The sequence below is a fragment of the Balaenoptera acutorostrata genome, chromosome 13, assembly GCF_949987535.1.
Source record: "Balaenoptera acutorostrata chromosome 13, mBalAcu1.1, whole genome shotgun sequence".
In the NCBI taxonomy this organism is placed as follows: domain Eukaryota; kingdom Metazoa; phylum Chordata; class Mammalia; order Artiodactyla; family Balaenopteridae; genus Balaenoptera; species Balaenoptera acutorostrata.
In genome coordinates, this window is record NC_080076.1 from 55,581,646 (window position 1) to 55,594,863 (window position 13,218).

Sequence of the window (13,218 nt, forward strand, 5' to 3'; positions counted from 1 at the left end):
CCTCCACACCGCATTTTAGCTTCTCACACCCAGGGGCGCTCTCGAGCTAAGGCAGACAACGTGAGTCCCCATGCCTGTCTAAAGCCTGTTTTCTGAGTTCAGGTTTCCCACAGAACAGTCTCTGCCCAAATGACCATCAGAAAAAATGCCCGCCGCGTCTGGAGACAGCCACCACGTCCACCCCATCCAAGCAGTACAGCGCAACACAGGACGGCCATCATCCCCAAAGCAGATACAGGTGACTTTTTAATACTATTATTACACTGGTGTGGGCGTGGAGGGTGGGATGAGGAAGGTGCTGGGGGAGGGAAAGGATGAATCTAGTTGACCTGGGAAAGGCCAGCCTAGCAGGTGACGGATTAGATATGTTTAATAGATTAAATATATCTAAAACATCTGCTATCCAGTGCATTTCAGTTTACCCTTTGTGAGCACTCATACCACCAAACAGCAAGAACATTCCACCCAAAAGAAAACACAAATGTAACATTGTTTTTGCCGAGCAGATTAGGCAGAGCTGCAGGTGAAAGATATTGATCTCCTCCCAGAATTTCCTGTTACAAAAATTTTAACCTTGAGTTTGAGAAGTGCCCTTTAGCAGAAAGATTCCAGAATCTCGCACAGACAATAAAGTTGAGATGGGGGGGAGGGGGGAGAAAAAAGAAAAACCATCGACTTTATTGAATGGAAAGAAATAGTGTTTAGTATGTTTCAGAGTGAGCCCACATCTCCTTCTTGGTAACCCTAGACGCAGCGACATCAAGAAATTTATTGAGCATCTACTATGTGCTCAATAAACAGGTGATTCAAAAGACTGCTGTTGCATGTACATGTATTAGTACCTTTTAAACTCATTATCAAATATTTTCTACCCACCAGTGTTTATATTATAAACGTTTCACTAAAACTGAAAAATTTGGTATTCAAAACTGAAAACGGCTGGCTGTTATTAATCAAGTAAAAAAGCTGCTTTATTCTATTTGCTCCAGCTGCCGGCCTTGAGTGAGGATGGGGGAAAATGGAAATGCAAATCACTTGCAGCAGCCCCCCTCAGTTGTAGGAAACACCTCAAATAACAGAGTTTTGTTTGTTTTTCGATTGCACGAACACGTGTAAATTGTTTCAGGGTCCCCTTGATCACCGAAAGGCGCGGTCGACCCCGAATCTTTCCAACGAGAGCGGCCTGTCTCAGGCAACGCACCAAGATACAGCTTTAGGATTTCCTTCTAGGCCAAAGGTTCTTGACTTTTAAAATTCCATAAAGGTTACGCGATTCGGGAAAGCAATCGCGGTCGCAGCTGGCGGCCCAACGCGCCCCTGGGACGCGCGGGGCGGGGCCCCGAGGGCTCGGGGCGGGGCCTACGTCACCGAAACGTCACCGGAAGAGGCGGAGTCTCAGGAGCGGTGGCGGGAAAAGAGGACCGTTGAAAGCGTTGGGCCGCCTCGCCAGCTGCAGTCCTGTTCCAGCTGCCGCGCCCGTTGCCGCGCTATGCCCGCCGCCGGCTCCGAGCTGCCGCACCTGACGTCGCCGCCCGCCGCGCAGGAGCAGGGCGCCGAGTCGCGGCCGCCGCCGCCGCACGGGGAGCTGCAGTACTTGGGGCAGATCGAGCACATCCTCCGCTGCGGCTTTCGGAAGGATGACCGCACGGGCACCGGCACCCTGTCGGTGTTTGGCATGCAGGCGCGCTACAGCCTGAGAGGTAAGGCGGACGCGCCACGGGGGCGGGAGGGCGGGCGCGCCCGGTGCGAGCGGAGCTGCGGTGGGGAGAGCGTTCCGGACAGGCCGGGCCCCGTGGTCGGCGTTTAGTTAACCTCAACCCCGCGAGGAGGGGAAGCGGCCTTGGCCCCACTTTGCAGACGCCGAAACTGAGGCTCGGATTAGAGAGATGACTTGCGTAGGGTCACACGGACTGGAGGGAAAGAGCTGGGAGGTAAAACCGGGTCCTCTGGCTCTTAATCACCCAGTTATGCTGTCTCCCCAAAGCGGGCGCGATCCTGCAGCGTTTGCCCCAGATTAGAGGGTGGGAGAGGATCTGCTCGGGCTTGACCGGGGCCTTCGCTGGAGGGCCCCTTTTCTGCCCCTCCTCTTCCCTCCGCGTCTGCTGTTCGGCTTTGCAAAGTTTTTAAAAATTGGAGCGAATTTGACGTGGGCGGGGCCGCGTTGGGAGGAGAGAGCTGAAAAGCAGGGGCGGGAACTTGTGGTTCACGACAGTTTTGCCATCTGGTCCCGCGAACCAGCTTTCCTCTTAAACCTTGAAACAGGAACGCGAGAGTCCGAGTAGGAGTTCATATTTATTTGTCTTTGTCTTTAAAACAGGGTGGCTCCTGGGAAGAAGTGTGTCTTAGGCGGTTGTTAGGGTCGGGCTTTCAGGGGACAGAGGGGCGAGATGGGGGTCGGCACCGGACGAAAGTTGAAACAGGTGTGGAGGGCGGTTGTGAGGGGGGAGACCAACTGTTGGTGAAGCAGATCGACCCAGGTCGGGGGAGAAACCCTCCTCCGCGCACCCATTGGAGAGACTGGAAAATACGGGGCTGCAGTGGCCGATGTGGCTCGGACGGCTTAGGGAGTTTTGTCTGAGCGGAGGGATCCACCTTCCTGCAGCTCCAGCGCAGTGGCCTCCGGGGAGCCCCAGACCTCGCTTCTACTCCCGCCCCTCTGCTTAGACCTTTGGCAAGTGGTTTAACTTCTCCCATCTTCAGCGTCCCCATGTGCTCAAAATGGAGGAAATCATCCTCAAAATGGAGGGAAGCAGGTGCTTGAAGAATCTGTTCTTGTTACATGAGTATCACCTGTACAAGTGATAATGTCGACTGAATAGGTACCAAATTTAGAGAGAAGCTTTTACAGTTTTCTCTATTGTTTGACGCAAACTTACGTATTACCTCCTGGTGTCTGTAAAAAGGGAGGTCATAATGGAGCCTCAAGGAGGGTTGTTTTGAGGATCAAATAGGATCATGCATATAAAGTGTTTAAACAGTTAACTATTTTTATTACACTTAAAAAAATAGAGGTTAATTTTCTTTGCGAATATCTAGAAACTATTCAGTTTGGGCCAGGGCCGTATCTACTATCCCCTGGTCTTGAGCAAGTTATCCCTGACAGGATAATCATGGAATAGGAGCCTTCAGGCTTTGTCCTAGATCACATTCTATGTGTTGTCTTCACACCTCTGTGATGAAGGGTTCACGCTAACCAGGTAGTGGGTGGTAGCTCTTTCCCTGTGCACACGGGCATCCCTGCCTGTTCCCTGCCCCAAATCACTGTGTGGAATTCCTGTGTCTGGTGGTCAAGGGGCACAGGAGGGTGGTCTCGGTCTGAATTGTGTCACTGACTTGGGGCTGCAGCCTTGGGAGCTCCACTCTGATCCGGGGGTGCCCACGTGGCAGAGGTTGCGGTTTTCCAGCTGCTCTGTGGTCACTCCAGGGCCTTATGTCCTGGAGCAGTTTGCTTTTACAGAGAAAATTGGATGGCATGTTCTGTTTTCCCATCTTGAAATTATACGATAAACTTTGTTTTCCAGATGAATTTCCTCTGCTGACAACCAAACGTGTTTTCTGGAAGGGTGTTTTGGAGGAGTTGCTGTGGTTTATCAAGGTAAAGAAGTTGCTGCTATTGGAAATCAATAATCTGTTCTCAGTACAGTATCAGCAGGATCCTTTTAAAAGTCATATCGTGTCACTCCTCGGCCGAAAGCCCTTAGTGGCTCCCATTTCACTCAGTAGGAGCCAAGGTCCTTACCATCGTGTCTCAGCTCTGGCCTCAGCCAGAGTCCCGCTCACCCTGCTCCTCCCATCCTGGCCTCCTTTCCGATCTTCGCGGACGCCGGGACATTCCCACCTAGGGCCTGGGCACCCGCTGGTCCTGCTCCCTGGAACCTTCTGCTCCGTGTAGCATGACTCGCTCCCTCACCCTCCAGTCTCTGCTCGGTGAGCTTTCCCTGCCTCGGATCTAAAACTGTGATTACCTCCCCACCCCTCCTTTGTTTTCTCTACAGAGAAATATCTTATGTATAAGGTCTGCCCTCTCCCTTTACCCCCTTCAAGGGGGAAGGCAGACAATCAAATAAATAAAATTTTTAAAATGAAAATATATTTAAAAATAAATTAAAATTTTTTAAAAATTTAGAAAAGTATTAGAAGCTCCACGAGGGCAGAGAATTTCTCTTGTCCGCTGTTGCATCCCCTGAGACACAGCCTGCCACACAGTAGGCACTCAACATGGAATGATCACTGAATATAGATCCCAACTGTGCTCTCGTGTTGGGATAAGCTGGAAGGGTCTCTCGAGTAACAAGCTAGAGTGCCATGATGATGGGCAGCAGCCACACCTGGGCCTCCCCTCGCTCCATCTCCTGGTTCAGACCCGTGATACTCCGGCCAACGCTGGTCACAGGGTACCTGAGGAAATGGGCTCTGTTCTGGGCTGGGCTAGAGGTTGGAATCCCTTCTACAGGGCACTTATGTGGCTTGTATTGTCTTGGGCCAAAGCAGGCCCAAGACCTCTTAACACCTTTTAGAAAAGGTTTAGATTTGGATTCAATCCAGTCTCCCTTAGTTCTGTATTCTTGGGGTATTTTCTTCTGCATTGGCCTATCTCAACAGACAGTGAGCTTCTACTTCCGAACACATCAGTGCATATCTCAGAAGAGGACGTTTGTAAAGCAGCTAGAACCCAATCTGAATGGATGGGAAGGGAGACTTTTGAAGCCACATGCGAAAGGTCGAGAAATGAGTTGTTGGAAGTGAAAAAAAATTAGTACAAACTCAGTGACAGAAAAGGAGGAACTGAGATGCTCAGAAACAAAATGTATTCGCTTGTTTTATCTTAAAGCTTGAGTGCAGGATTCTAATAAATCTTTGTCAGGAACACATCAGACTCACCTCTGATCATCACTCCATGGGTGACTCAAAAACACAGGAATTAGGGACTTACCTGGTGGTCCAGTGGTTAAGACTCCATGCTTCCACTGCAGGGGGCACAGGTTCGACCCCTGGTCGAGGAAGTTCCACGTGCTGCGTGGCGCAAAAAAAAAAAAAATACAGGGGTCAGAGTGTACCTGCACTTCAGCTGGGATCTTTGGGCAATATGGAGACGTATGGTCTGTGCAATAGTTAATATTGGGTTGAGTGCCAAGCGTTTTGCTTGTATTTTCTACTCCTCACAGTAATATGGGTGGTGGTTATTACTGCTGTGCTCTTTTTTGGGTGCAGATGGTGAGGCTAGAGGGGTCAGGAAGCTGGTCAGAGAAAGGAGGAGAGGGCAGGCATGGGGCCCAGGCGTGTGTGGCCTCATAGCCTTGCTTGGAACCTTACAGCGTATCATACCCAGAGGCCAGTGGGGTCTGTCCTTGACCTGGATGCACCATCAGGATACAGGTTAGGATGACATGGGCCAAATCTAATGAGATACAATCTATATAAGAGGAACATAAAGCTTGTACTTGGCACCAAAAAAAAAACCCCCCCCAAAACCCACACCTTAACTTTGCACGTATAGGTTGGGGGTAAACATGACTTGATATTGGCACTTGTAAGATGTATGACTGACATATTTGCCAGAAAAGCTAAGACTGATTAGGCCAATCTGTGGAAATATCCGATATACCAGGTCTAAGATACACCAAACAGATTGCACATGAGGCATTAGATTCATCCTGGGGCATCACACTTAGACACAGAACACATTTAGTTAAGAAACACAAAACTGTTAGATGAGATGGAAGTAATTAAAGGACTTGGAGGTGTTTCGAATTTTAGTTGAGGGGAATAGGAAAAAAGATTTGAGATCGTGATTGCAAAGAAGGATTGGACCATCCTGGGGGCCCTCAGAAAGTTTGGACTGGGACCAACCTGCTTAATGATGGGATGTGTCAGGTGCTGTCCCCTGCCTGTCAGCACAGGCCCACAGTGGGGAGGCTTTTGGGGGATCGACTCTGATGGCACAGAATTCACTGGATGCTGCTCTCCCATCTCTTCCAGGGATCCACAAACGCTAAGGAGCTGTCTTCCAAGGGAGTGAAAATCTGGGATGCCAATGGGTCCCGAGACTTCTTGGACAGCCTGGGATTCTCCACCAGAGCAGAAGGGGATTTAGGCCCAGTTTATGGCTTTCAGTGGAGGCATTTTGGGGCCGAATACAAAGATATGGATTCAGGTGAGGAGACGGAGTGGGGCCTCAGATTTCCTAAGTGCCTCTCACAGCCTGAGTTTGTTCCATTGTTGCAAGTGAAGCCTGGGGGATAGGAAGCCAGTGATGGGGAAGTGGATGTATAACTTGGACCTTGTGAGGGGCTGCTTCAGATTCAGGTGGAGGATCAGATCAGATCACAGCAGGGTGGTTAGCACTTGCTGGGCCTTAGCACCTTCCATACCTTGTTCATCAGCAGATAGTGACCCGGTTGGTGGTTGGTCACTGTGTTGGGCGTAGGGTTGGAAGTTCATCTGGGGGACAAGAGTCCCAGGGATTGCCCTGTGGCGGCCTTGATCTCCCCTTTTAAAGACTGAGCTGCCCAGCACACTGTAGTGGTGCTGGGGACCGGTCTCTGGTCACCCTTTCCTCCCCGTCGTGGTGGGATGGAGGAAGGTGAAACATCTCACCCCTGGACACCCACCCTCCTCTGTCACTTGGTGGCTCCACTTGCTGAGTGTCACAGAATCCAGTCCAGGTCCTTTGACCCTTCCTGTCCCCCCATCCCTAGTTCAGGGGTTGCAAAAGCAAATGCCTACCTCGGTGTGCGCGTGTGCACACGCCACACATGTGCATACACACAGGAAGTAACAGTTTGCTGGCTGGGCAAAAACCAGTTACCTGGAAAGCATGTGCCATCTAAAGGGGACAGTCACACCTCAGCTCTAGCCAGCTGGAGGGATTTGGGCCTGATGTCGTCGGGTTCTTCAATAAAAGCCTAAGTCTTTGGAATGTTGACGACTTCGGTAAGTTCAAAATGCCATGCCAACCTGAAATAGGCAAATTCACAGAGACCAAAAGTGGATGGGGAGTTGTTTAATGGGTACAGAATTTCAGTTTCGGAAAATGAAGAAGATCTAGAATGGATAGTGGTGATGGTTGCACAACATTGGGAATGTACTTAACGCCACTGACTGCACACTTTAAAATGGTTAAAATGGTCAACTTAATGTTATATAAATTTTGCCACACACCAAAAAAAATGCTCTGTGGGCCAAACAATTTCTCTGCAGGTGAATGGTCTTTTCTGTTGTTAGAATGTAGCTTCCGTCCTAGGACATCCTCAGGATGTGAGGCTGCACCCCTGGCTTAATTGTGCCTTAAATCCTGCCTCGTGTTCAATTATTTATTCTTCTTTGAGGGACCTGATGAAATTATGGCCTTAGTTTAGAGTTGTATGAACGCTTAGCTGTTGGATTTCAGTACAAGAGTTTTTGTTTTGTTTTGTTTTTAATTTTTACCCTGAAATAGTTATAGGTTCACAGGAAATTGCCCCAAAAAAGTGTAACCTCTCGCATAAATTAACATTTGTAAAACCCACAGCACTTACCAGATTTCTCCAGCTTTATAAATTTGTGTGCAATTTTAGCACCTGTAGATTTATGTAACCACCACCACAATCAAGATACAGAACTGTTCCTTCACAGTTCATCTTTTTTTAAAACTTGATATTACTTTTCTGGAACTGTGATGGTGACAGGACTTTCTTCCCCAAATTTAGAACTACTGGACTTGAGCATAGTCTGACTCCAATAAGTGGAAGTTTAACCAGAGGGCTGTGAAGCTCTGCACATCTCGGCTTCCAGTTCATTTCAGAAGGAGGCAGGGACTTAAAGTCCAGAGACCAGAAATGGGACAAAAGTATAAGGTGGTATAATAATAATTAGAGGTTTCCTGATACTTACAGTCAGTAGGTATTTGGCTGTTAAATTGTAATTTTAGGTGGGAGTGTTGGAAGGATAGTGTCTAGATGACAAAAAGGAATTCTCGTCCTCTGTTAGTTGGACCGTGTATGGTAGGGTAAATTAGTGAAGATCCAGCCCTGTGCCTGGCAGTGGAGCATGACAAGATTGGTTGATGGTATAGAGACTATGTCCTGTGGGGACCACTGGAAGAAACAGATTGTTGAGGCTGAAGAAGGTTAGCGATAGGAGAAGGGGGAGGAGGGGCACTACGGCCAAGTATTTAAAGGACTCTTAAGTAGGTAAGAAATAGTCATTGTTGTGGTTCCAGAGGACAGACCTAGGAGCCAAGACTCAATATAACCCGACGAAATATGAGACATTTGTATTGTTCATTGGCTATCGTGTAACCGTGGGCCAGGGGAGGCCGTGGGAGGACAGTGTGGTTGATGACCTCTGAGACCCTCTCATGGGATGCTGTGATTCACGTGTGAGGTGTTCTCTCTTTTTGCCAATTCTGCAGATTATTCAGATCAAGGAGTAGATCAACTGCAAAAAGTGATTGACACAATCAAAAGCAACCCTGACGACAGAAGAATCATCCTGTGTGCTTGGAATCCAAAAGGTTGATTGCATCCCAGTCACCCTGCCATGTCTTAACTGTGCCTCCTGCAGAGGCAGCAGGCGGGAGGCGGTCCTGGGAACTGCTTCAGGCTGCCCGGCTGCCCCTGTGACCCTGGCCATGTCACACGTGGTCCCATTTTCACCTTCAGAGGGTGAGGTTGGGCCCAGATGAAATTTGTATTTTATGGGCTTTAAATTGCCTATAAAAATACACATGAAAATTTTAACATTTTAAATTGGGGCAGATGGAATTTCAGGTCACCTCCCCCTCACTATTATGAACATTTTAAACAATTACATTGTAAAACTAAAGTCTGCCAAGGTGTACTAAATACCCAGAGTGGAATATTTGCATATATGATAGAGATTTTGAATATGGGAGGGTGTGCCTGAGTGGCCAATATTCTGTGGCCCCTGCAAATGAATTCATTCCTCCTATACTTGTGGTTTGGTGCCATGGTGGTAGCACAAGTAATTCATTTCAGCTCGGATGGGAGAGCATGACTTCAGTTGTCAGCGTGCATCCACAGAAGTCTCACGTTGATGGACAGGTCTCTGTCGTCGGCCTTATGCCATCCCTGGGGTTGGAACGGTCTGTGAGGGTCGTGGGTGTCGCTGGCCCAATGGCTCTATTCTCACCATCTCCGCTGTATGAGTTGGTTCTGTTTCACTTTTCCTAGAGCTGTGTTCTTTAAAACCACTGCCCCTCCTGACTTTCCTCTGCCGGCTCCTCAGATCTCCCCCTCATGGCCCTACCCCCGTGCCACGCCCTTTGCCAGTTCTACGTGGTGAACGGTGAGCTGTCCTGCCAGCTGTTCCAGAGGTCAGGAGACATGGGCCTGGGTGTGCCCTTCAACATCGCCAGCTACGCCCTGCTCACCTACATGATCGCACACATCACGGGCCTGAAGGTGGGCTCCTCTCGGGGAGGAACGGCTGTTGCCAGCCTAAAGCACTGAGCTCTTATTTTTAATGATTTTTTAAAAAATTAATTAATTTATTTATATCTATTTATTTTTGGCTGCATTGGGTCTTCATTGCTGCGCGCGGGCTTTCTCTAGTTGCAGCGAGTGGGGGCTACTCTTTGTTGCGGTGCACAGGCTTCTCATTGCGGTGGCTTCCCTTTTGTGGAGCGCGGGCTCTAGGCGCACGGGCTTCAGTAGTTGTGGTGGGTGGGGTCAGTAGTTGTGGCTCGCGGGCTCTAGAGTGCAGGCTCAGTAGTTGTGGCACACGGGCTTAGTTGCTTCGCAGCATGTGGGATCTTCCCAGACCAGGGCTCAAACCTGTGTCCCCTGCACTGGCAGGCAGATTCTTAACCACTGTGCCACCAGGGAAGTCCCAAGCACTGAGCTCTTAGATCCTGTAACATGGAAGAACTAATTGCAGAGAATTTCGTCTCCGATTAGTCTTTAAATGTGATAGATGTAAATGAGGAAGTAACTGGCTTACTCTGTAACCTCCTCAGAGCTTTCCCGTCCTTTTGCTCTGTATAAACTAATGGGATCGTATAGGTTATTTATTATAACTTTGATGAATCAACTTTTCTCAAAACTGACACTGGTTAAATTCCTTGTGAAAAGCTTTGGGATGTCTGCATACTCTGTATTGTGTGTTTTTACATGATGTGTTTTAAAGGAATTCAAACTAAAGCATTTACTGTTCTGCTTTCTCCCATGGGGTTTAGCCAGGTGACTTTGTACACACTTTGGGAGATGCACACATTTACCTGAATCACATTGAGCCACTGAAAATTCAGGTAAGAAATGTATCTGTCACACTTTGGGGTTTGGTACCTTCTCTTGATAAAAGGTCGATATGGAAAACATCCCTCCTGTAATAGGTGTTCTCCTCGGTGCTTTGACAGAGCTTAGAGGACCTGCTTCCAGGTTTGCGGGTGGTGGTGGGCAGGCAGGGACACAGACACTTTACATGACACGTGCTGTGAGGTATTAAGTACCAGTACCAGAGAGGAGGAGCCATCTTTGGACCAGAAGGTTTAGGACCTTCCCAGAGGTGGCATTTAATTCATTCTTTTAACTTGGAAGAGTGTTTAAATGCAAATATTTTCCCTTAGCTTTATGCTAACATACAGTACTTAGGTCTGAACTTTCAAAAGTCTGTGTTCACTTCCATAAGTTACAGCAGCCAACAAAGGATTTGTTTTTTGGATGTTTTTTGTTGTTGTTTTTTTAATTGAAGTATAGTTGATTTACAGTGTTGTATTAATTACTGTTGTACAGCAGACTCAGTTATACATGTATATACATTCTTTTTTCATATTGTTTTCCATTATGGTTTCACAGGATATTGAATATAGTTCTCTGTATACTATACAGTAGGACCTTGTTTATCCATTTATATATACTAGTTTGCATCTGCTAATCCTGAACTCCCACACCTTCCCCACCTTGGCAACCACCAGTCTATTCTCTATGTTCGTGTTTCATAGATAGGTTCATTTCTGTCATATTTTAGATTTCACATATGAGTGATATCTCATGGTATTTGTCTTTCCCTTTCTGACTTCACTTAGTATGATAATCTCCAGTTGCATCCATGTTGCTGCAAGTGGCATTATTTCATTCTTTTTTATGGCTGAGTAGTATTCCATTGTATATATGTACCACATCTTCTTTATCCATTCATCTGTCCATGGACATTTAGTTTGTTTCCATGTCTTGGCTATTGTGAATAGTGCTGCTATGAACATAGAGGTGCATGTATCCTTGAATTACAGTTTTGTCTGGATATATGCCCAGGAGTGGGATTGCTGGATTATATGGTAATATTATTTTCCATTTTCTGAGCAACCTCCATATTTTCCACAGTGGCTGCACCAACTTACATTCCCACCAACAGTGTAGGAGGTTTCCCTGTTCTCTATACCCTCTGCAGCATTTGTTATTTGTAGACATTTTAATGATGGCCATTCTAACTGGTGTGAGGTAGTACTTCATTGTAGTTTCGATTTGCATTTCTGTAATAATCAGCGATGTTGAGCATCTTTTCATGTGCCTATTGGCTATCTGTGTTTCTTCTGTGGAGAAATGTCTCTTTAGGTCTTCCGCCCATTTTACGATTGGGTTTTTTTTTGTTGTTGAGTTGTATGAGCTGTTTGGATATTTTGGAAAATAAGCCATTGTTTGTTGCATTGTTTGCAGATATTTTCTCCCATTCTATAGGTTGTCTTTTGGTTTTGTTTATGGTTTCCTTTGCTATGCAAAAGCTTGTAGTTATAGTTTAGGTCCCATTTGTTTATTTTTGTTTTTATTTCCATTGCTTTGGGAGACTGACCTAAGAAAACATTGATACAATTTATGTCAGAATATTTTACCTATGTTCTCTTCTAGGCGTTTTATGGTGTCATGTGTTATGTATTTCCAACAAAGGATGATTTAAAATGGCAATAAAAATATGAGTGTGCTTAATGAACCACAAGGAAAAAAATTCAAACCAAAAACCTTTAGCCCCTTCTGGATTAGGTCTGGGTTTGGCAAGTCTTTGAGGAGCTTGGCTGCTGTGATTAGAGGGTGACCCAGGGCTCATCCAGATGCTCCTCTCTGGCAGTCTGCTCCAGTCATACTGGACGGAATACTATGAGGTCGTGACCTGTGTCTATGTCCTCATTGCTGCTGTCTGTTCATCCCAGGAGTCCTGGCTTGCATCCCTTTCTGTTAGTTGTCAACACGTGTCATCTTCCTTGCCCTTTCTGCCAGGGACAGTTGGGCTAGGGTTCAAGGGACTCAAGTAACCATTCTGTAGCTACTTTTTATTAAAGACTAGGCCCTGTCTTTAACAAATTTACCAAGAGCAGTCGATTATAAGGACTTAAACCTGGTGAGCCACCAAGGCTCCTGACACCATGTGATTCTACCGAACACCCTTCACTCTCCACATGGGTGAGAGAATTGGTCAGCAGCATTGAATAACCAGGGACAAGGTATCTGTAGTATTCCACCCCTGCAAAATAATATTGATACTTTATTGGTAAAATACTGTTATTTGTTTCATGAAGGGACACAGGGAGCAAAATTAAAGCAGGTTGTATGGATCTGGCAAAATAATGGCCTTATGTTGTTTTTAGCTTCAGCGAGAACCAAGGCCTTTCCCCAAGCTCAGAATCCTTCGAAAAGTTGAGAAAATTGATGACTTCAAGGCTGAAGACTTTCAGATTGAAGGCTACAATCCTCACCCGACTATTAAAATGGAAATGGCTGTTTAGAGTGCTTTTGAAGGAGTTGTTTGAAGGATATTTACACCTAGGTGAAAGTTCATTTTGCTCTAAAGGAGAAAGAACTAGGTCAAAACCTGTTGGTGACCTATCAGTTATTATTCATTAACTTTTAAGGATGTTGCCACTGGCAAATAGAACTGTGCTGGTTCTCTTAGTAATAAAAGACCTGGAGTTAGGGTAACTCACTGAGGATGTATGTAAATGTAGAGATTGTGAATAAAGACAGGAAAGAGAAAATTTATATACTCTTAATTCAAACTTCATAATGTTTTTATGAAAATGGTCAGTGAATTTCAAGAATTATGTATAACTATTACCCCAAATTGGAGCAAGCTGGATAACACCATCAGTTGTGATAATGCCTAAAGTTATATTTGTTTTATATCTTGCTGTAATGTTCTGCATTCATGTTTTTTTTTTTTTTAATTCCATGTTGCCATTTATCTGCTCAGTTCCTGCCTAAAACAGATTTAACTGAACCCTCCTAAACA

General features: G+C 46.4%; 1 protein-coding gene across 1 annotated transcript; it reads left to right on the forward strand.

Moving 5' to 3' along the window:
- The first annotated feature begins 1,393 nt into the window (after positions 1-1,393).
- TYMS (thymidylate synthetase) lies at positions 1,394-13,109 on the forward strand. The gene is made up of 7 exons (XM_057527235.1): positions 1,394-1,700; positions 3,522-3,595; positions 5,980-6,154; positions 8,393-8,494; positions 9,229-9,404; positions 10,178-10,249; positions 12,578-13,109. The coding sequence occupies exons 1-7, from the start codon at positions 1,490-1,492 to the stop codon at positions 12,713-12,715; spliced, it is 948 nt and encodes a 315-aa protein (XP_057383218.1). The 5' UTR covers positions 1,394-1,489; the 3' UTR covers positions 12,716-13,109.
- Positions 13,110-13,218: the final 109 nt, after the last annotated feature.

Coding starts and splice junctions, on each gene's coding strand:
- TYMS (XM_057527235.1), top strand. CDS start 1,490: ATGCCCGCCGCCGGCTCCGAGCTGCCGCACCTGACGTCGCCGCCCGCC. Junction 3,596..5,979: donor AGTTGCTGTGGTTTATCAAG/GTAAAGAAGTTG, acceptor CATCTCTTCCAG/GGATCCACAAACGCTAAGGA. Junction 9,405..10,177: donor CACACATCACGGGCCTGAAG/GTGGGCTCCTCT, acceptor CATGGGGTTTAG/CCAGGTGACTTTGTACACAC.